General features: G+C 44.3%; 1 protein-coding gene across 3 annotated transcripts in view; it reads right to left on the bottom strand.

Moving 5' to 3' along the window:
- LOC147610374 (Ran-binding protein in the microtubule-organising centre protein) overlaps positions 1–24,639 on the bottom strand; it is a 46,265-nt gene that overhangs the window by 14,663 nt on the left and 6,963 nt on the right. For all 3 annotated transcript variants that reach the window (XM_086786010.1, XM_086786013.1, XM_086786011.1), the window contains 7 exons: positions 12,558–12,638; positions 11,422–11,531; positions 11,207–11,342; positions 11,016–11,114; positions 10,088–10,669; positions 9,832–9,978; positions 9,531–9,728 (listed from right to left, as the gene is read on the bottom strand). In XM_086786010.1, the coding sequence (XP_086642136.1) occupies positions 9,531–9,728; positions 9,832–9,978; positions 10,088–10,669; positions 11,016–11,114; positions 11,207–11,342; positions 11,422–11,531; positions 12,558–12,638 (1,353 nt within the window). The remainder of the gene's footprint in view (positions 1–9,530; positions 9,729–9,831; positions 9,979–10,087; positions 10,670–11,015; positions 11,115–11,206; positions 11,343–11,421; positions 11,532–12,557; positions 12,639–24,639) is intronic.

Below are 24,639 nucleotides of genomic sequence, written 5' to 3'. Positions count from 1 at the left end.
AAGGCCCACTAAAAGTCACCCATAGCCACAACCATCTCGAGCCAGTCCGACGTCACAGCTACCGTGGGAGCCCCCGATCCCCGTCGAGGAACTACCCCCATCTTGGACAAAGGAGCAGTTTAGTGACTTTCCCTTGGATCAACAACCTGTTAATTAAGGAGGTTGAAAATAACGATTAGCAATAGTAATACTGCAAATGATAGAGAGTAAAGACTCATAATTCCATTAATTTGATGTGTCTTAAATAGGCTCTGTATACATGAGGTTAACAGGTGATTAAGCAAGTGATTAGGTACTATTTTTTCTCCATAACCCCCTCCTCTATTAACTCCTTGATTTTCTCCACCTCTTTCCTCCAAGAATCTCTCCAAGGATGGTGGATGAAGGCGTGTAGATTATGGTGGCTTTATGACCTTGTTACATGAGTAAAAGGAGCCTTTGCTAATACCTTGATATTTTTTGAGTTTGAACTTGACCAAGAGGAACTTCATGTATGCATGTGATGGAGCATATCCAACATTCCCTCCTTGATCCATACATGGAACAGAAAACATAATGCAATAGCATAGCTCCTATGAGCACAGCTCCTATGAGCGTAGCTCTACATGAAATAAAAATGCATGAGTCCTAGGTATTTTCTAGTCATAGTGCATCCCTCCAAAACCCCATCATAACTCCATGAAAACATAGTGCCTCATGTGCACTATCATGAGTTGGGCATGGAGACCCAACACTCCCATCAATCTCCCCTTTGAGGGCTACATGGCCAAGTGAGAGACAATGTGGGCATAGACATATCACATAACCTACATCATAGGTGGTTAGAGGTGATTTTACATGTGGGTAATGGAGAGCATTAGATGGCTTTAAAAAGCCCATGATGCCTCTTCATCATCATAAGAGGTATTTACATGGTTGCATAGTGCAACATTTGCTTCAAGTGTAGATGTGCTAGCAATGTTTGCTTCACCCTTGTTGTTGTAGCATTTTGCAAGATGTCCTAGCTTTCCACATGTTGTGCATTGAAGCTTTGGTTTATCCTTGTGATAGCGATTCTTTGTAAGATGGCCAATCCTACCACAATGAGTGCATTGAGGAGGTTTGACATTCTTCTTTTGAGTGACATATGCTTGATCCATCAGCTTCTCTTCAGAGGCTTCATATCGTAGTTGTTTCTTTTTATCTTCTTCCATAAGAGAGGACTCCACATCTTGAATTTTGAGATCCGGAACATTCAGAAGTGTAGTTACAATATTATTATATTCTTCAAGCATACTGTTTAGCAATGAAGCTATTGTATCTTCATCATTGACAGGTGCCTTGACATCTGCTAGTCGTGCAAGGAGGCTTTTCATCTTATTAAGATGATTGGGAAAGGAGTCTCCAGTCTTCATAGTGAGCCTAAAGATTTGTAACTTCAGATTTATCTTTGAATTCTTTCCACTAGCACCAAAGAGTCTATCAAGAGTTTCCCATGCTATTTTAGCTAACTCTATGTTTGAAATATGAAGTGTTTATGCATCGTTACTCTACTCCACCTAAGCCAAGAACTATGAATTCATTAATAATTCACATAGAGTGGCTTTCACCAATGGTGTTCACCCCGAAGAAGAAGACTAACAAATACCGAGTCTGTGTCGACTTCCGTGCTCTCAACAAGGCCACAATCAAGGATGGCTTTCCCATTCCTTTCATGGACAGGGTGCAAGAAAATGTGGCTGATCACGCTCTCTACAGTTTCATGGACGGTTTCAGTGGCTACAACCAGGTGGCCATCCACCCGGATGACCAGTCTAAAACAGCCTTCGTTACCCAATGGGGCACCTACCTCTATAACAAGATGCCATTTGGGTTATGCAATGCCCCGGCCACTTTCCAATGCATTATGACCAACATTTTTCGGGAATTTCTCACCAGCTTCCTTAGAGCATTTGTAGATGACTTCTCCAACTTCACCGGCACACATCTTGCAACGTGTCTGGAAGCCTTTGCTGACCATCTCCACCAATTAGCCTTGGTCTTTGGTAAGTGTCGCTCCTCTCATCTCCGACTCAACCCCTTCAAATGTCACTTCTTGGTTGTGCAGGGCACACTTTTGGGCCACATAGTCTCCACCCAAGGCCTCGCTCCACATCCCAACAAGATAGTTGCCATCTTGAGGTTACCCCTTGCATCACTCCTAAGGGCACTCAGGTCTTTGTTGGGCACACCGGCTATCACCGTCGCTTTATCCGCATGTATGCTGACATCGCCCTACCCCTCACCTGCCTTGGGTCCACCCCTGAGTCCTCAACCTTCTCCTATTTTAAGCATTGTCTCAAACAAGCACCCATCCTCATACCTCCTCATTGGTCCATCATCTTTCACGTGCATGCAGATGCCAGCATCACTACCATGGGTGCAGTGCTAGCCCAACCCAATGAGAAGTACCACATTGATCGGCCCATCTACTATGCTAGTCGCCTCCTCAACTCTGCAGAAAAAAACTATAGCACTACACAAAGGGAGGCTCTAGCCATAGTGTATGCCTGTCAAAAGTTTCGCCACTACTTACTGGGTGTGCACTTCATCGTTGTCACCGATCATCACGCTCTCAAGTACCTCCTCAACAAACCCCAGGTAGCAAGCTGAGTGTGGAGATTGCTTCTCTTATTCTAAGAGTTTACTTTGAGATCCTTTTGAGGCCAGGCAAGCACCACGTGATGGCCGATCACCTCTCACGCATCGACTCTGGTGAGCCCACCACCCTTGCAAGTATCAATGATGATCTTCCTGATAGTGTGCTTTTCAAGGTAGATGTCGTCCTCGCTTGAAAAGCCATCCATTTCAACTCATGGCTGGCCAACTCTACAAAGCCGGTCAGGATGGTGTCCTCCGTCGGTGTGTCAACCCACATGAAGTCCCTCAACTTGTGGAGGATGCTCATGACGGTCCATCTCGGGGTCATTACCCTGGTCACAGCACTGCTGAACGCCTTTTTCACTCAGGACTCTGGTGGCCCAACATGTTCAAGGATTACCGGGTTCATGCCCAATCTTGTGACATTTGTCAAAGGTGTGCCCCCAAGCCGAGCAAGTAGGCCAACAAACCTCTCCACATCTCCTTGGGAGGGTCTCCATTTGAAAAATGGGGACTGAACTTTGTGGGACCCATTGAACCCATGGCCCACCCCAGTCGCTGCAGGTACATCCTTGTGGCCACTGATTATGCCACTAAATGGGCTGAGGCTGTAGCTACCAAAGACTGCACATCTTAGACAGTGGCTAAATTTTTGTACGAGCACATCTTTGCTCGCTTTGGTTGTCCCTTGGAGATCACCAGTAATCGTGGGACCCACTTTGTCAATGAGCTACTAACCACCCTCCTCACTCAATATCAGATCTTCCTTAGGAAGTCATGTGCCTATTATCCTTGTGCTAACGGTCAAGCTGAGAGCACCAACAAGGTCTTGTGTAATTGCGTAAGACTTAACACCACCGTCCTCCACAATGGTCGGATGCGCTCATTGGTGTACTTTAGGCCTACCGCACAACCTCCAAGGCCACCACACAGCACATTCCGTTCTACTTGGGCTGGCAAGTCTCTCCTCCTTGCCCCTTCCCACTGGTGACCCCTCCCTTTGTGCATCCCCCATCCGCAATTTTCCCTCCTTCGGCAACCCTTCCCTCATCGACCGCCTCTCCGCACAGCATATCACCACCCTCCTTGGTCTCCCACACCCCTCCGTGGCCCACCGAAACTCCAACGCCATGATCACCAGAAGGTCACCCACCGAGCTCACTGCCGCCACCATTTCTCTCCTCCATGGTAGTGGTTCCTCTCCACCCAGGTCCTGACCTCCGCCACCACCAACTCTACACCTTCTTCCACTACTACTTCCTCTTCTGCGACATCCCCTCCACCCCTTGTCCTCTCATCTCCGCCCACGCCATGGAAACTTTCTACTGCCTCTACACCGACACGCCCTTTCCCTTTGGCCACCTCATCTACAAATCCATCCGGGTCAAATGCCATCACTTCCACATCCGGTACCACACTCCGAATGGCTCCAGTTTTTCGCGGTCCTCCATCCGCTTCCTCACCGCCGCCATCCTTCTTCGCCTCGCCCATACCGGCCGCATCCCTTCTCCTCCTCTCGCCCTCTCCAACACCGCCGCCCCACCCCCCGCAGCTCCAGCCATGTGATCACCTTCGCTTCCTTCTCCCCACTGTTGCTGTCACCACCATATTCGGATCCTAGATCTCCCCTACTTCCATCCCCATCGCCCCCGGCACCACTGTTTGATCTCAAGCTGCTTCCTTCCCTCGAGGACATCCACTCCCCGCCATCCCCACCCATTCCCACCAGTTCTTATCCCGCAGCAGCTGTAGACACCTCACTGGGCCTCTCCACCCATTCGCGTGACACCCCACCTGCACCATTCTCTTCCGAGACCCACTCTTCCACCGCCACCCACTCATCCTCTTCCTCGCCATCCCGCACCCGCAGTGGCTCTCCCTTCACTGACGCCACTCCTGACCCGCTTTGGAATGTCCTGCCCTTCACCAGGCTACTCCCTGCCTCGCCCTGCTCGCGCCTGCCGCCTCGTCTTCTCCTTAGACAGAATCTCCCTCGACACACGAATCTACTGAGAGCATATCACGGACTACTTTATCCTTCTCTCTCGTGAGTGGGAACGCACATGCAGTGAACAGGCTGCCCTCACTCAAGCCCGCTCAAAAGCCACAACACCTCTCCAGCACCATCTTCAGCAGGCCCAGGCCTCTCTCTTGGAGTCACGTCATGAGTGCATCAAGCTGCGCCACCTTCTTACAGCATCCGAGAGCCGGCGATCTACTTTGGAAGCTGAGTTAGCCTCCCTACGGGCGTGCCTCACCACCACTGAGACCGACCTTGAGGCTACTCGCTCTTGCCTTAAGGCCGCACAGCATGACCTCTCCGAGCTTCCATCTCTTCGGGAGCAGGCAGCACAACTTCAAGGGATTCACCAGACACTCCAGTTCGCTTTTGGTGCTCTCGGCATTGTTCTTGCGGCACCACCGTCCAGCACTCCTACAAGCACCACAACTACCACTGCTACCACTTAGGGGTTTCCTACCCGTCCTAGCTCCCTCGGTGCTTCTCGTGGACAACTGTGACCTAGGAGAACCACACCACTCCATGTTTTTGCTCTTAGTTTTTTTTCCAAACTGTTTCTTTTATGTTATTCTACCTTCCATGGCAGCTCATTGTATATACCATCAGAATTGCTACATGGTTAGCATGCATCAAGTTTTACTTCTCATCTCGGATGCGGCCCCTGTGCTGGCCAACTCTTTGCTCACCAGTCTTTCTTGTGAACATATGGTGTCTTGCTTCCTCGACAACCCTCTTGGACCTGTGGTGGTCCCACTTCTTCAGCACTTTCTCCTGGATTTGTGCCAGTCCATTTGCAGCTTCACCTCCACGAAGAGGGTGAATTAGGTTTTGGAGGATAGGCTTCATGCATACATCTCCATGCGACCATTTGATTGGGAGAGGTACATCCCAATGGTCAAGTTTGCCTACAATAGTGCTAAACATTCGGCTATTGGTTGCTGACGTACGATTACCAACCTAGATCTTTGGTAACTATATCAGGACTTAACGGAATATAGATTGATGCGGCTAGAGATTTCTTAGCGGCAGATATGCAACACATGCCAGTCAATTCACAGGAATCTATCAAGAGTGCAGTTTTATGCTGATAGGAAGCATTCGTCGAGGGAGTTCTCCAAGGGAATGCTTGTATATCTACGGATACCCAAGACTGCGACAATAACGGACGGGGAAGGTTGGGAAGTTGTCCCCTAGGTATTGTGGACCTTACTAGATCCTGAAAAAAGGGTGGTTGTGGTGGCTTATAATGTAAATGTTCACCCAGCTTTTCATGTGAATAGACTCAAGGAGAAACTGGGAGCTCAGGATAACAATGTTACACCTTAGGAGCTTGTAGAGGTTAAGGACTTGTCCTTTGTTCCATATGTGCCAGAGCTTATACTAGATTTCAAGGTCATACTTGACGGTTGGTATGTGCTTGGACCAGAGTAGTCTTACTCATGTCATGGACATGGCAGTTCATAGGTGGTCTTGGCCAAGGTCCCTTAGGACATACTCTAGTGGTATGGAATGCCAAGCCTGACTAGCTTGGCCAGTGCGGAGTGGAACCTTAGCCCCTAGCTTAGGGAGATTCTTGATGGAACCTACACTTGGGAGGTGAGTTTGCTTGCACCCTTCTATGTGTTCTAACCTTGTGTGTTTAGCTTTGTGTATCGAGTGACCTTATGGAGGGAGCTTCACAGTTGGTATCAGAGCCAACCCGATCACGGTCTTTTATACTTGGGGAGAGACTTGCTTTTTGCCAAAAAAAACTTCAGCCAAGCTTTTTTCTTTGCTTTTGTCTTTTTGCTTTTATATTTTAATAATAATAAAATATTACTCATCTTTTGTCAAAGTTCTTGAATTTGCTTTCCTAGCTTCAGTCTCAGTAAGAAAGTCTTCAAAGACTTTAGCTTCAACTCCTCTCTCCATCAAAGCTTGAACCTCTGGATCTGCTTCAAGCACTTTGGACATTTGAATCTTCTCATAGTCTAAAAAAGACACTGTCAAAGAACATCGAGAACCTCCAGATTGTTGATGAATACTCTTCTCTTCTTCTCCTGACATGGTGAATGTAATCTGTGGGCCGGCCAAAAATTCTGTCACCCCGAGAAATTCTCACAAGAGAAGACTAAGCTCTGAAACCATGTAACGCAAAGGCATGTGATGCATGAAAGTGTCAAAATTGATAAACTACCTGTAACAAACCAACTTAATCAACAATCACAAATAATGAAAGAAAGTAGGATTCATAGAACAGAAATCCGAGACCTTACACAGACACGGGAACAAGCCCCTCTCCCTTTGTAGGAATTTATTGAATCAAAACCACGGGCACAAAGTGCCTGAATCTTTACGATAGATGAGGAGTGTGTTATCCAAATGAAGAGGGAGTGCTCCAATTTATAGGTTTGAGGCTTCAAATCTCTAGAATGGAAAGAGTAAGCTCCAAATGATTGAGAAGTGTTAAATTAACTTGACAAGTGTAAGGTGAAATGAAAAGTGTAGGGACACTTATCTCTTTCTAGATGCCACATGTCCCGTTCTAGATGCCACATGTCTTAATTTAAGAGGTAATTCTTCCATAACCTTCTATGCTAAAAATATCTCAACTCGTAAAGAATTTGACAAAGGTGCTTTAGTAACTCTTGATCCTTGTGAAAATCCGAAGGTTTTGAGCATCTGTTTTCGCTTTCGAAACCACTCATCACTCAATTGAGCGTTCTGGTTAATTTGACCACCCAAATGCTAAACCAGTCATCCGGGCATCTCGTCTATGACCACCCGACTGAATACTTTGGGCGTTTTGGCCAATGGCCACCCGTAAATAGAAATGAGCATTCTAGCTTAATTAGCTACTCAAAAGACACACAAATCACAATTCATGCTCCATGAGCTATCTAATAATTACCAACTCACATATGGAAAGTTTTGAGCAAAACAATGATAAATTTGAACAACAAAGTAGGAGGCTGGTTACAGTTACATTGGGCCAGCAACATCGATGCCCCACCGCTCAAAAGGAGACCACACTAGAGAGATCTGAAGAAGCCTACTAGATTGGTGGGTAGGTTTTTGCCCACACCTTTGGCAGGTGTCGCATGATTTGGCACTCCTTAGTGTCCTTGAACAGTCGCCACCACAAGCCACTTTGGAACATAGTGAGGAGTACCAAGTGGATCGCTTGATCTACTATGCCAGCAGCCTGCTTAATATTGCAGAAAAGAATTATGGCACCATGGAGAGGGAAGGCCTGGACATAGTGTATGCTTGTCGGAAATTCCACCACTACTGCCTGGGCACCTTCAAGTGGCTGGATGGGTGTGGCGGTGGTTGCTACTCTTCCAAGAGCTTGACTTTGAAATCCTTCTTAGACTGGGCAAGCACCATGTTATGGGGGACCACCTCTCTTGCATAACCATAGGTTAACCAGCAACAGGTATAAATGATGATCTTCCTGATTGTGTGCTTTTCAAAGTTGATGCTGGCGGTTTGGCTGGCATCTGTATGGACATGGGAAACAATTGACCTGTTCGGTGTGATGAGAATGAGAGCTTTGATTAGTTGCTTTTTGAGGCATGCGAATGCAGTTGACTCAGGGGTTGGAAGGGGATGGCTGGACTTAACAAGCGGGTGAGAGGTGAGGCAATGTCAGCATACAACCTAATGAAGCGGCAATGATAATCCGTATGCCTGACAAAAACTTGAGCACCTTTAAAACTACTAGGAGGAAATCTTTAGCGACAATCTTGTTGCGATCAAGAGCTACCCCAGCCAAGAGGTAGTCTGACTTAGAAAACTCTCTTTTGGAATATAGTTACAAAAAGTAGTTTCCTTCTTAAAAAACTTCTAGACATAAGTTTACAAAAAGTAACTTTTCTCTTTTCCTCATTATAAAGATTCCACATGAGGACACTCTAATCGTGATTAGGGCATTTCACTTTAACATAGCCCCTAATCATTGACTTTTCTCTCTAACCTTGATCAGGAAAAGAAACATAATTCTTCAATGTCGTGATATTACTTTGATATGCGACTGATTTCTACTCACCATGTGCCCTTTGTCCTCACACTCTCATAACCTCGTCCGTGGGCTTTACATGATAGGACTCGCATCATAGATTGATTCCTTTACTCAACCCTCACCTTGATCAATAACCTTAGCATGGCATAAGCATCTAAATGTTTGGTTTTGATGAAATTAACATTAATAATTGGGCCTTGCAAAAGTCAGCTTCATATACTCTCTTCAACTATGACAAACTTTCAATGAACCATCAGATTTGTGGCATCATGTATGCAAGGCAATAATGTAAGAAAGTGCTTTCAATCTAGGGTTATAATCTAAGCAATCTTTCAATCTAAGGTTATAATCTAGGCAATCACTCCTCTCCTTCGAGGAGGAACAAAAAGCGATCAGTCCTTCACTTATACTGTTGTTTAAGATCTTTGAATTCAAGCTACTATGTCATGAATCTTGTTCGCTGTAAAGCGTTCCACCATTGGCCTTTCTTCATCTTTATCATAATCTTGCACCTAATCTTCTAAGCCTTTAACACCTTACTTTCTAAATTTAACTACTGGTAACAAAGCAAGCCGTCTTGATCACCATGCTTCATTGCAATGCAGCCCAGTTCACTAGTCCAGTTCGCTAATATAGAGCCAAAAGACAAGAGACAAAAGTGCAAAGTCAAGAGATTCAAGCCACAACCTGGTAAGTTCGTTCCCCAAAGTCTCAAGTGCAATTTTTTTGTGAAACTTTTAAGGAAGAAAAACCTACTTCCACTATTGGCATCTCTTCTTGTTTCACTATACTTAAAAGTCCACAAACATAACCTACAAGAAATAGCTGAAGCACACAAACATAAACAAATGTGACCCAAAGACCTTAAAAGAAGATAGTTGTAATGACCTGGAGAGTTGCACCTAGCATTGATGGAGAAATTGGCTTCATAAGTGACTCCCCTTGAGGCCGAGCTAAAGCCAATACAGTTTCCTTTAGTGGTTTTAATAGGTCAGTGTATCTTGATGCAAGAGGACCCATATCACGGCGTGCTACATGAAGTGCCTCAGTGTAATTACACATTTCCACCAGCTTTAGGAACTCCACCTGTGAAATAAAAAAAGTGAAAATACAAGTCGATACGAGAGACATGATTCACCAACCAAGAATATCTAAATTCATCAGAGATACATTTGCAGTTAAGTCCCACCTGTTTCAACTGAAAAAGTAAATGTGGATTACATTCAAAAAAGTGTGGATTCAACCACGTTACTTTCTGAATGACTTCATGAATATTTCCCTCCCCTGCCAGCTCTCTTATCTCAAGAGCTAATCCAAACTTATCGAATTCGGATCCCTGAAATTAAACCAAGCATTGCATCAGTCACTAACTCTGCCCCAGTAAAAAACTACATAAGGGAACATAACTTCTCTTCTTCATTAAGATTCGTAACAACATTCTTCACCTTGCTTTGACCACTGGGAGCGGCAGTGTGATGTCCATCTTCCAAATGTGTGATTTTTTGGTTACCACTCTGAGACAGCATTGGACGCCCTTTCCATCTTTTCCGAGGGCAACTAGGCTGTGACTTCTTCCAAACTATATTATGCTTCTGCTCTACTAAAGCTACACAGTCACTCGTGCTGCAGATGCTCTCACTTGCAGTACAGCTATCAGCACAAGCAGATTCTCCTGCTACACTCTGTTCTGAAAGTGTATCAGCCTGCTCCTCCATGGCTGCATCCCCTCCATCTGTCACTATTTCCCTCTGTTCTGTAAAGGTACCCAAATGCTCCTGCATCGTTGCTTCACCACATTTATGCTTTAGTGAGATATCACATAGAGTGTGAGCTTTTGAGGCATGCTCGCTTTCATCTCTTGCTGAACTACCATATTCATCTCTTGGCTCTGGCACAATGTCAATGTTTTGAGAGAGTGTGCTGGGAACTGAACTTGTGGTGCCATCAATCAGACCTCTATACACACAATAACCATGCACAAGCTCATCCACAACTCCTGTGTCTAGCTTAATTCGGCTCAGCTCATTCTGTAAATTCCAAGAGAGAAAAAGAACTCGCTGAATTGTTTCCTTGTTTTCATGGTATCTTGCTGAAGTAAAGTAAATACAAAAGCATTGTAAACCCTCATTGAAACAAATAAACTTTATTGTCAAGGTCAAGAAACAATGAATAAGAGATGTCTCCTGACAAATCAAAAAATCAAGAAAGTAACGACTCACCAAGGGGAAGGAGCTACATCCTTGTTTACAAAGCAGATAAGCAAGAATCCACAAATTGTTGATAAAACGGAGTAGGCTTATACTTTTCAATCTTACTATATAGATATCCAATATGAGGCATCCGCCCAATTTTTGTTTTATAATGCAAATATACCTTGAAAGCAAGGGTTAAGTCACCTCCTGCATATCTCAAACTATCCACGGCTCCTTGCCTTGACAGATCCACAGCCTGTGCCAGGGCTTGCACATCACTCTAAAACAGCCAACCATGCAGTGTGAATGGATCATCAACATTCACATGATTCTTAGAACAAAAGAAAAAATACGAGGGTCCTAAAAACGAACCTCGTCAAAATTTGGGGCCTCTAGAAGACAATCGTGTGGAGTTGCAGGAGGATCTTTTTCTTTGGCCAGGAGGGTATCAGACACCTTAGCTATTGGTGAGGTTACACCTTGTCGAGCACAGTAGCTGTTATGAGTACTGTAAAAACATGAAAAAATGAGGACTCCATTGAGGCACTTGAGAGAAACATTCATAAATCATAGATTTCAAAACTTACCTTAGAAGGTAGCGCAAAGCAAGTGAAAAAAGTGGGTCATATGCATGCAGCTGTGCTTTCAAAACAGACGCAACAGTAGCCGCCAGCTCAACTCTCCTAAATTCAGACCACTGTTGATGACATAACAAAATTTTACAAAATATGACTTTATTAACACCTTAAGGGATAAAAATAAAGAAACAAAAAGCAAATTATGATGAATGAATCTCATGAGAATTGCAACAAAACTGAAATATTTTCATCTTTTTTACTAGAATGTGACTTCTTGCAATTAGCATATAGTTGTCAGAAAAAGGAAAAGATCCATGTATGGGTGGGCAGAGAAGAGCTTTCACACTCAGCAATCAGCGTAAAGTTGCCAAAGGAGAGCAATAAATGGAGTAGGCAAAGGGGATCTGGAGCTTTCACGCAACATTCAGCAATGAAACTTCTTGCTTCTCATTGCAAAAAGGAGAGACGAGCCGTGGGCATAGGAGAGCAGCATGTACGGGAGGAGCCATGCATCTTCTCACTCAACATTCAGCCAAAGGATTCTGACCGACATAGTTTCAAGCTCGAGAGGAAAAGTTAAGCTCGTTATTTTGAAGGCAACCGGGCTACTTGTGTAAGCAAAGCACCCACGGGAATGCCTAAGAGAAAAAAAGACAGAAACGAAATTGCACATAAGATTATATTCAAAGAAAATAATTTAAATTCGAAGTCGGTTGAGAACTTCTGTGCATATAATCAGTGCAGAACAAGTAGAGGACAGGGCTGGAAAATCCAATGCCACTATTGAGAATGTAAAACACGCTCAGTAAGAAGAAATAAAGCAAGCAATGGTGAAAACAGATGGTTAAATGCAGGCATTGGTAAAAACAGGTGGTGAACATGTGCCAAGCAGATTCTGAAATTCAATTGCCCTGGCAGAAGCAAACAAAAATTCAGAACAATGGCAAAAGTTTCACACATGAAGGCAAAATTACAATGATGCAGAGTCAAATTCTTTGGTTTCCACCATAACGACTATGTTTAGTAGTTGATACTCCTTAGTGATAATCACCACCCCTTGAACAGTGAAAATGTTGAAAATCTAGAACCAACATAAACCCTTTCATAAAATTTTCTCAATGGGAAAAAACGGTAGACAGAAGTACCTCCTCAACAACTGGAGAGCTATCATCATCTTTGTTATAAATTAGAGCTAAGAGCACTCGTTTGAACTCCTCATAAGCTTCCTGTATATAATATCAATGGCAAGGAAACAAAAAAGCATGTCACGAATCTCAAATGAAATAATTTATTTTTTAACCTTTAACCTTCCAATGTTGCTGCATCAAGAATGCTTATTTTTGCTATATCCTAAGTGTATAAAGGTTGTTTTCGATCAAGTATCTTACTAGATTAACACCAAGCTCATAACTTCATCTCTGAAGAGGTGGCCAGATCCATTGGCCTAATGGAGGAAGACAAAGGTATACCCACTATTGCTAACACACTTTTTGGTCAAGCAGCATAAGTTGTCCCTATGAAGGATCCTTTGAGGATTCACATAGGAAACTACTTGGATCATGTGGATTTTCTCATAGGCCCTACTCAAGGGTGTGATGTAATGCTAGGAATGCCTTGGATGCACAAGGTCAAAGCTGTACCTGTGTACGGCCCAGATGAAGGTAAAATCAAGATTACTCATAAAGGAAAGAATATTGCATTAGAAGTAGGAGTTCCCATTCCTCTTGTTGGTCATGTACAAATTAAGAAAGCAATGAAAAGTTCCATTTGCACTTATTTGGTTTTTGCACAAGAAAGTAAATCTAAAAATGATGTAAATAATGAGCATATGAATTTTGTGCAACAATTCAATGATTGTTTCAGTGAGTCTCTTCTAGGTGAACTCCCACCTGAAAGACCTGAAGACCACAAGATAGATCTCATTCCAGGAAGCTCGACTCCGAATCAAGCTCCTTATCGGGTAAGTGCTTCACAACGGGAGGAGATCATGAGACAAGTAAATGAACTGCTGAAGAAGGGCTTGATCCGACCTAGCCACTCTCCCCACTGCTCGCCAGTCTTGCTGGTACAAAAAAAGGATGGTTCTTTCCACATGTGTGTGGATTACCAAGCCCTAAACAACGTCACTATGAAGAATAGATACCCTATTCAAAGAATCGATGATATCTTGGTCATCAAGTTCGGATTGCACCGGAGCACATCTCAAACACTGCATTCCGCACCACCTTTGGTCTCTATGATTTCTTGATCATGCCTTATGGTCCGACTAATGCTCCGACGACCTTCAACCGAATGATGGGTTGGATTTTCAGTAAACACAGAAAATTTTGTGAAAGTTTCTTTAAATACATTATTGTCTTTTCACAAGAAGCATTTAGCTATGGTATTTCAAGAACTCAGAACACATAAGTTGTATATAAATCCAAAGAAGAGAGTTCTTTTTGCAGGAAATCAAGTTCTTAGGGCACATGCTCCGGGCACGTGTGCCAATGATGGATCCAGCCAAAGTCAAGGCCATCGTGGAGTGGCCAACTCCGAAGGATGTCCATGAAGTGAGAAGCTTTCTTGGACTTTGCTCCTACTACCGTCAGTATGTGCGCTACTTTGCACACATTGCTACACCATTGCATGACTTGTGCAAAAAGAGGGCTATTTTCAAGTGGACTCAAAGAGAGGAGGCTGCCTTCAAAAGATTGAAAGAAGAGGCCAGCAAATATATTGTTCTGCATCTGCCAGATTTAAATAAAGATTTTGTAATACATTGTGATGCTTCCGATATGGAATTGGTGTTGTCTTAATGCAGGAAGAAAGACCGGTTACTAAAACCGGCCTCTGGTAGAAACCAAAGTGCGGTAGACTAGCAGTCACCCTTCCACTTGTAGTCCAAATAAATAACAAAATTAACTGGAGCTAGAATGCCCCAAAATTGAAATGAAATCGACACCTGTTGGCCCCAAAGCTTGGCACCCCTTTCGGTATTTCTTTATTCAAATTCAATGAGATGTAAAGCTAAGTACAACAAAACCAGCCAGGAGAATAAACCTGTATGTCCAATCTCGCAGCCCTCAAGACCTCTTAACATAGAGGATTCACACACAAATCTGTGTCCCACAAAAGCAACACTCTGTGCTTCCCTCTGATCAACCAAGACCATTCAACAGGGCAGCCTTGAGCACACATCTGGCATATTCCATGAACATGGTTCCACAACTCAGTTCACATATACATCCACTGTCCAATCTCTGTTTCCACCCTTTCAAACTGCCATACCCCTCCTCTCACAAAGGGCCATATGACACAAATCTGCAGCAGACATAAGCCAGTGGAAAGAAAGAAAGATGGACAAGTTCAGAGCTTACCAAATCAATGCGTGGTTCTGCACCAAAGGGACTGCTCCAAGACCAAATGGTGGATGGCTTGCCAGATGTTGGCAGCACGTAGGGACATTGCAATTCTTGCATTCATGGGAAGCAATATAGGGAGTCTGAAGCACGCTACCAAGAGGGCTTCGAAACCAGTGGAGTTGGTTCACACTGACTTGTGTGGACCTATGCAGATCCCATTTTTGGGAGGAGCCTTGTATTTCATGCTGATTGTGGATGATTGTGACAAGTTCACATGGGTGTACTTTCTGCCACATAAAGACCAAGCGACTAGTATGCTTTGGTGGAAAAGGAGTCTAGATTGCAAGTGAAGACTGTTCGACTGACAAAGGAGAGGAGTTCTCTCCGAATGCTTTTATGCAGTTTTGTGCAGAGAATGGCATCAAGCGGGAACTGACCAATACTGGGTCTCCTTTAGAGAATGGAGTGGTTGAGCGAAAGAACCAGACTGTGGTGGAGATGGCGAGAACGATGTAGAAGCATCGCGACCTTCCTCATCCACTTTTGGGAGAGGCTGTGGCTACAACTGTCCATATCCTCAACCGATCTCCAACGACTGCAATGCCTAAGGTGACTCCATTTGAGGCTTATTTTGGCAAGAAACCAGATGTGTCCCATTTTCGTGTTTTTGGGAGTAATGCCTATGTTCACAATCCGAAGAAGCAGAGGAGGAAGCTTGACTCCAAGTCCCAGAAGCTTGTTTTTGTGGGATATAACTCTCTTTCCAAAGGCTACAGGTTATGTGACCCGGAGCGGAATGAGGTGGTTGTCAGCAAAGATGTCTTTAATGAGCATGTTCTAGCTTCCACTGTTGAGGAGCCATTGCTTCTTCAAGAGCAAAATGAGGATGAGGATGAGGATGAGTCTCGAGCTATTGTTCCACCTAGCCAACCTCAATCAGTACGAGAGGTTTATCCCGAGGTTGGAGATTTGCTCCAGCAATAGCAGGCAGCTCCGCGTTCTGTTCGGGTACCGAAGTGGTTGTTGGATACCATTCGAGAATCTGGTCAGACAGAGTATCCCTCCGAGTGGACCACGGACAATGGACCTTGAATATCACACAAAGTTCATGACAAAAGTCAGTCAGAGGAGCATTTACAAGTAAATTATGCCTTGATGTCTCGTATCATTAGGGACAAGGAGCCTACTTCAGTTAAGGAAGCTCTTTCCCAAGAGACTTAGAGGAAATTCATGCAAGTGGAACTAGAGGCCATAGAGAAGAATGGGACTTGGAAGTTGGTTCCGAGGCCGTCGAAACGGTCAGTCATTGGTATCAAGTGGGTCTACAAAACCAAGTATAAGTTGTTAACAATCCTAATATGGGATTGACCATGGTGTAGACACAAGATTAAGCATAAGATTAAGGTGGATTAAACCACACAAGAAACTCCATGACTAGAGAGAGAGAGAGAGAGAGAGAGAGAGAGAGAGAGAGAGATGAAATGAAATGAAATGTTATATTAACGTCTTCAAAAGGCCAAAGTGACCTATGAGACCAAAGTTACAACCATATGACATCTGATACACTATCTGGAAAAGAAAAGAAAGGACTGAAGGTAAGTATCTAGCCCTACAATACATGTCACAAGATCTCTACTGCATATCACAATGAACCATACAATGATATAAGCCTTCTAGCCTTAATCCACTTTACACATCATCATGCCATGTGGCACTACCTTTTCCACCTTCTTTTATGTGGCTCTTAACATTCACACACCATACAATATCATATGTGGCATTCTTATCTTACCACAATATCTTGCACCTCTAGGGTACGTTCACGCACTCAACCAAATAACCCAAGCTTTAGTTACACCCCTCCTCAATGTAAACTTAGGTGTGTGCATACAATCTCTCAAATCAAGTGACCAACTCACCTCTCACCCTATCAATTTGGCATTGCCAATCTCAACACCATCCCTCAATGCAAAATTAGAGTGTTCAACAAGTGTGTGTGCATGTGTCTAGCCAACCTAGAAACCTCAAGTCCGTTTCGAGCACCATTTTGCTCCGGCGAAACCACTGAGTGCTTTTTGGACACCCATGTGCCCAGGAGAAGGAACCAACCCATAAAGTGCGATGCCTATGCGTGCACAACTCAACGCACACCACATTACATTCCTTTTGAGCACCCACGGGCTCAGGCAAGGGACCCTCATAACGTGGGTGAGAGAAAATACAATCCTTTTTATGCGTGCAAGCAAGGGCAGGGTACCCACAAAATCCAAGTGGTCAAAACAATTTCCACGGCTTTATTTTTATAAGCCGATATTTGCTCGCTACTTCAAGGCACTGGAGAGATAAAAATATACAACTCTGCACCTTAAAGATGCTAAATGAACAATCTTGATGACCTCCAAGAATAACAAGATGCCTCCACTTGGGCATCTTCGCACCAATGTAATCACCACATGCCTTTTCAGAAGTTACATGTGAATCAGGGCTTAATTTGGATCCCTTTACAACAATTCTTTTATCTCTAAGGTCCAAACCCTTATCTCCTACATTTTCACAAACACCACACACGTTGACCACCACTGAGCTCGTCGCCTGTGGTTTCTTTCAATGCCAATGGTGATAGCATCGCTGTGCTATGGCTCGCTAGATGCCGACAAGACTGTTGCACCGCTCACTACTACTGCCTGCTGCTAGTGCTCTACCATGGTATGCAGGCCATTGAGTTTCTGCAATCCCCTTTACTACCTCTGGTTTCTTTCTTGTGTAGAGACACGCCATGCAGAGTCCAACACAGACTGCTTGCCATTCACTTTTTCTATGCTGCTTACATGTGCTTCCCACTGGATCTTTGATCGACCTTCTCTTTGTCCTCTTCGCCTTGTGCTGATTGTTGACTGTGCAAAGCTACTTCTTTGTCTCTAAGCCCTTTCCCTTCTTTGGTGTTGGCTGTGTGTAGTGGTCATGCCATCTCAGCTACTTCTTATTGTTGGTGACTAGTCATGCAACAATTTTGTTTTCTCCTTTGCTTTCTTGCAACAAGACTTCCTTCTTTCCGATGATGACGTTGAGCAAGTGATGCATGCCTTCGTACTCACAGCGGCCATGCTTGAAGATCGATTGAAATCTTTGAAGCCACTGAGCTACTACTACAGTCAAGGCTGTCGCCTGGTTCACTGTGCACCATGTGTGCTTCTTTCTCACTCAAAAGCTTCCTTTCCTTCAAATACAAGCTACTACAGTTTTGGCTACCTTCCTTCTCTAGGCGGCAACACCTCATGATCTTGTCTTCCTCTTGCAACTTGGCTCAACTATTGTGTTGCCTTCTTCAAAACAGTAGAGTACCTCCTCATTTCTCCCATGTTTGGAAAATCCTGCCAATAGAGCACTCCACGAGACCGTGTCTCAAGTTGGAAGCTTGTCACACCTCCAATGACTTCCACTACCCATCTCACATTGAGGTCGGCACAATAGTTCTCCCCTTCTTGCTGCAATAAGCTTTGCCTCTGTAACCCCTTTTGTGAGGTTTTAGCCAATAACTTGGCAATATTGAGTTCCCCATTGAGCTCCAAATTTTCATGCTCACCTCTTACATGCCAAAACTACAAGGGTGCTTTTTACATGGTCTCTCAAACGAAACCAAAAAAGAATGCTCCAATAGCATCCACAACCAGCTCATCTTCCAGCGCAAATCAGTGAGCACAATCATTCCATCATGCTCCACTTGGGCTCCAACCAGCCCATAATTGCTTGTTTTCACGCGAAACATCATTGCCAAATTGCAAGGTACTAAGGGATTCATACATCCCAAAATAGCAACCCCTTTCCAAAACTTTGAGCAAATCCATGCTCAACCAAAATTGAAATGAGACAAAATCCACAAAAAACTAACCTTCAATGATGCAATTGCCTTTTGCATCTTTCTTGATAATGAGGCAGCTTCCAAGACTTCATCTTTGTTGAAATCTCCATTTTCAACTTCCATGGGCAACTTCAAGACTCTCTCCAATAACCAACATAATCTCTCTCCAAATGCAATACTAATGACAATGAGTGTGCTAAATTTTTCCATAATAAAATGAAAATAATGCTTAATCAAATAACCTCATAAACAAGAAAACTATACTAGATATTTACCATAATCAAGAGCCCATCCTAGCTCTGATACCATGTTAACAATCCTAATATGAGATTGATCATGGTATAGATACAAGATTAAGCATAAGATTAAGGTGGATTAAACCACACAAGAAACTCCATAACTAGAGAGAGAGAGAGAGAGAGAGAGAGAGAGATTGCACACTCACAATATCTCTATTGCATATCACAATGAACCATACAATGATATAGGCCTTCTAGCCTTATCCCACTTTACACATCATTATGCTATGTGGCACTCTCTTTTCCACATTCCTTTATGTGGCTCTCAATGTTCACACACCATACAATATCATATGTGGCATTCTTATCTTACCACAATATCTTGCACCTCTAGGGTGCGTTCACACATACAACCAAATAACCCCAAGCTTTAGTTTACGTTGCATATTTCAACATTAAGTCCAATGGGTCTGTGGACAAGCACACGACCAGACTTGTGGCTAAGGGCTATGCTCACCAACCAGGTATCAACTATGAGAACACTTTTGCACCGACAGCACGATTCAAACAGTTCTTGCCCTTGCCTCTCATCAGCAATGGCCGATGTATCAGATGGATGTTAAATATGCATTCTTGAATGGTGACTTGCAGGAGGAGGTGTATGTTGAGCAACCTCCAGGCTTTGAGGTTCCGGGCTCAAAAGGTATGGTTTACAGGTTGCGAAAGGCCTTGTATGGTCTAAAACAGGCTTCCAAGACTTGGAACCAGAAGATTGATGCTTTGTTTCAGATACAGGGTTTCGGATAAAATTGCAAATCTGAACTTGTATCTCTTTCAGAAACGTGGTATGGTCACATTGATTATCCTCTATGTGGATGATCTTGTCCTCACTCGTAGTCATGTGGAGCACATAGCCGTGACAAAGGCTGCCTTGTGGGAGGAGTTTGAGATGACGGATTTAGGCTTACTCTGGTTCATTTTGGGATTGGAGATTTGGCAGGCCCAAAGGGGGTTCTTTGTTTCTCAGCAACGGTATATTCATGAGTTACTTGAGGCCTTTGGGATGGAGAACTGCAAGCCTATTTCATCTCCGATGGACCCGAATACCAAACTTACTATACATGATCCTTGTGAGCAGGGTGATGCCTCTTTATATCGAAAACTTATCGATTCGTTGATTGGACTTGTGGGGCCATTGAGCCCATTTATGCAGACACCTTTGAAGACTCATCGGGACGCAGGATTGCGGACCTTACGCTATCTGCAGGGTACTAAGGATCTTGGACTCTTTTATGACACTGGAGGGGGATCAAAGGACTGAGTCAGTCTCTGAGGTTGGAGTGACTCTGATTGGGAAGGAGATCCAGACACGAGAAGACCTACTTCAAGATACGGCTTTACCCTTGGCTCTCTTGGGGTAGCAAGAAGCAGCCAACGGTTGGTTGAGACAAAGTATCGGGCTGCTTGTGGTGCTGCTTGTGAGGTGGTATGACTGAGGAGGTACTTGGAGAGATTTGGTTTCCGCAGAAGGAACCCACGGTCATCCAATGAGACAACCAAAGCTGTATAGCTATTGCTAAAAACCCGGTCTTCCATACCCGGACCAAGCATATTTTATTCAACGGAGGACAATGCCGTGGACCTCTTCACGAAGCCTCTTCCTCAGCAGATGCTCCGACAACACTCCAACCCACTCGGATTGGTTTCACATCCAGGAGCTAAGAGGGGGTGTTAGCATTCATCTCTTGTCTGTACCATACTATATTGTAGGGAGTGAGGGCCTGTGATGTGGATGTGCTCGCCCGCGGGAGGAGTCCCTGGTTTTTTTCCATTTACTTTCTCCAGTTTTGGTAGGCGTATGTTGTGGGGGGCTGTTTTTTTCCCTGGCCGACCTTAGGAGGAGGCTAGCCATGGGGGACCCACCTTGATGCTAGCCAACTAGGTTATTCTGGTTGTGGGCCAGCCGACCAGCCTTTGCTTGGTCGTGGGACCGTATAGGGGGCTATCGGCCTGTTTAGGCAAGGCCGACCAACTGCCCTTGGCCATATATATACGTCACTTGCCCCCCCGGGCCCCCATATTGTTATATTGGTTAGATTGTGTATATAGCAGAGTTATACACTTCTTCTCCTCGCTTGCACCTCTATGTTTTCTACTCTGAGATCTCTATCTCATTTCCATTGCCCATTCCAACAGATCCTTGGTGATTTCTCGCGATGTTCATGTTGTTGAACCATCATCAGATTATTCTCGCTCTCATCCCAAGCTTACCATCGAGGTCCCTTCTTCCTCAGCCACCCCAACTCCACCACCAGCTTCTCCACCATCAACTTCTTTACCCCCTACCTCTCCACCCCCTCCTTCCCCGGCTTCTCCTCCTCTTGCTCCTTGCAATGGAGGATTACTCCCAAGATTCCACAATGGCTGGAAACCACTATTTGTGATTCTCATCTCTCCGATATGGAACTTCATCACCTTGCTAATTCTTCAGCACAATATTTGACACGGGCACAGAGATTACAGTAGCTTCGTCATTCTTGTAACCTCGCCCTGATGAGTACAATGATACAGTCATATGAGCCTACTACAGCTAAAGAGACTCTTGTGGCCGAGCAACCATGGAGGCCAAGATTGATTCCATTGAGAGGAATCGTACATGGGAGCTTGTGGACCATCCCTTCGCAATCAATCTCGCTCTATGTTTGTCCAAAGATCCATCAGCATGAAACTTGGTCTTAAAGACCCACTTGACCCCAGTAACCTGTCAATGCAGAGGCCACTTTCATATTGAGGGTGTGGATTATGAGGAAACTTTTGCTCCTACAACTAGATACACCACCATCCGGATAGTTCTTGCTCTTTTTGCTCATGAGCACTAGTTGGTTTACCAAATGGATATCAAGTCTGCCTTTCTTAATAATGACTTACATGAGGAGCTGTATGTTGAACAACCTCAAGGTTTTCAGGTTCCCGGACATGAGGGTAAGGTGTACAGATTACACAAAGCCCTTTATGGTTTGAAACAGGCACCCAAGGCATGTTATGATAAGATTGATGCATTCTTTCTTTCCCTTGGATTCTACAAATGCTTTGCAGACAACAATCTCTTTGTCTTTGCTCAAGATGCTTTGCTCTACTTGATTGTCTTATATGTTGATGATTTATTGATCACTGGCTCACATCTTGCCAAGATTAAACAGCTACAGTCAGATTTAGCTCACCTTGAGAAGACTGATTTAGGAATTCTCCACTACTTTCTTGGGATGGAGGTCTATCAATCTTCTAATGGAGTGTTTATTAGCCAATACAGATATTTGCAACATCTCCTGGAGACATTTGGGATAACCGAGTGCCGTCCAATTTCTTGTCCGATGATGGATCCTAACTCCAAGCCCTCCCATGATGATCCCTCTCCCCTCTTCTGATGACAGTTCATAATACCGGAGGCTTGTTGGTTCTCTTATTTATTTGACTTACACCAAGCCCAACATTTCTTTCAGTGTCAGTGTTCTCAGTCAGTTTTCTTCCGCTCCTCCACATTCTCATTGGCAGGCCGTTCTAAGATTCTCCAATACTTATCTGGTATCTTGGACTATGGTCTCTCTTTCAGAGGAGGCACTGAGCTTGTTGGATACTCTCATGCTGGCAGGTGATCAGGATACTCGACGATCCACTTCTAGTTATTGCTTCACTCTTGGTTCCGGTCTTATTTCCTAGAGATCCAAGAAGTGAAATACAATTTCATTATCATCTACTGACGTTGAGTACCGTGCTTATCTGGATACCCACTATGAGCTGTTATGGTTGTTCCAAGTGTTGAGCAATCTTGATGTTCTCTCGGATTATCCGATCCATATTCTTACGGACAGCCAGAGTGCCTTGAGGTGGGCTCGAACTTCATCTTTCCATAGCAAGACCAAACATATTGAGGTCCATTTTCACTTTGTTCGTGAGTTGGTCGCTACCGGCATCATCACACTAGAGTATTGTCCTTCTCAAAACAACATTGTTGATCTCTTCACCAAACCTCTTCCTCGAGATACTATTGATCAGCTCACTACCCGTATGGGAGTCGGACCCCATGCTGGAGCTGAGAGGAGGTGTTGGACATGTCATCTCCAACTCTCTTTTACTCCATTTTATCCCCTTTTTATCCAGATATTTATTTGATGTTTTTAGGGATTTTTCCCATATTTTTCCACTATTCCCAGCCCAAAAAGGGCCACGTTTTTATAACATTTATCTTTGCCCGACTGCTCATGCTGGCTGACCAGCTCCTTGCCCTCATATAAATATGCGGCACCTCTTAATCCTCTCCATCAACCAACATCGACTGGGTGCCAACTCTCATCAACGTTTCACCCCCTTTCTGCTGGATGATCACGGACAGCACCACAACGTGCTTCAGTACCATCTGTTGGCGTTGGAACAAGCCGCCCTCAAATTGGTGAAACCCGTCACTACTGCTGCTGAACTGAACATGTTCTCCTACAGTTCTTCTTCAGCGTTTTTCACATATTGCTGCTGTTGGTCCATTGTGCATACATCTGCGTTTTTCACCACAGCACACTCTTGCGTTTTTCCGTGAGCAGCTATTAGCTCATAAGCGCTTACATCTCAGCTCTACTTCAAAGATACATCGGTGCTCGCTTCTAGGCGCTCACATCAAGCTTACTTCGGGATTGACGTCTGCGTTTTTTGGGATAGCAGCCTTCTCTGCTCATTCGGAGTCTCATATAGAGCTCCTGTACTAGACTTCATCCTTTATATACATATCACCATTGCATGTTGTGTCGCTTCATATTACACATTCTCACAGTTTTTATGCTAGCCTGTATAATTCCTTGAGAGGGCTATGTCGGGCCAATGGGCACATTTCATTCGGTATTGGTAGTAGGTCTAAACAGGGAGCTCTAATGATTTAGACCAAGACTCAAGGATCATTCCACCTATTAGGGTGGAATGTAGTCAATACTTTATTTGAAACCGGTTGTTCCGAGATGATAGAGTCTATGCGGCGGATTGTGCTAGGATTAGTAGATGACTTCTTATGACTATTGCAACGCTCCTACAGCAGATCATGTGGAGATTCGACTAACTTGTGTTTTTTTTATCATCCTTAGTTTGATGGGCAGACAGGGAGAGTGGAATCGGGTTTTGGAGGTTATGCTTTCTGCAAATGGCTCCAAGCGACCATTTTATTAGTAGAGGTACATCCCTAAGTTTGCCTATGATATGGCTCCAAGCGACCATTTTATTAGTAGAGGTGTTGGGTTTTATGCTGTGTATGCACCCAGAGGAGTGCTAGTGATCATCAATAGATTACTGGGACACTTTTTACTTCAGTTAGTGGAGGTTTTTTCCCCCAGTTTAGCTTAGTTACACTTATAAACAGTTTATAAGTGTTTTGGTCCACCCGGCACATTTTATGGCCGGACATGTGAACACATCTTTTAGGTCACTTTATTATGTGGCTATTGTACTTCACATTATCAACTGAATACACAACTAGAGTCGTGTTCTCTCTCTGCTTCCCACGTTTGTATTTGCAGCACCTCCAAACCCTAACCCTGACAGCTGAAAGCCTTCATTTGGTATCAAAGCCTCCAGGTTGGCCTGCCCTTGCCCTGCCCGTACTGTTCATCACCACCTTCCGTACTGCACTGCCCGTACAACTTCACCTGCAACAGCCCGTACACTGCAGCCTTCCGTATTGTGCCTGTTCCGTACACAGACAGCGCCTCTGTACACACCTGCGCAGGACAGTACTGTTCCGTACACCTGT

The sequence above is a fragment of the Cibotium barometz genome, chromosome 49, assembly GCF_041138505.1.
Source record: "Cibotium barometz isolate CiBa-2024 chromosome 49, ASM4113850v1, whole genome shotgun sequence".
NCBI classification, from domain to species: Eukaryota; Viridiplantae; Streptophyta; class Polypodiopsida; order Cyatheales; family Cibotiaceae; genus Cibotium; species Cibotium barometz.
This window is presented reverse-complemented; position numbering and strand designations above follow the sequence as displayed.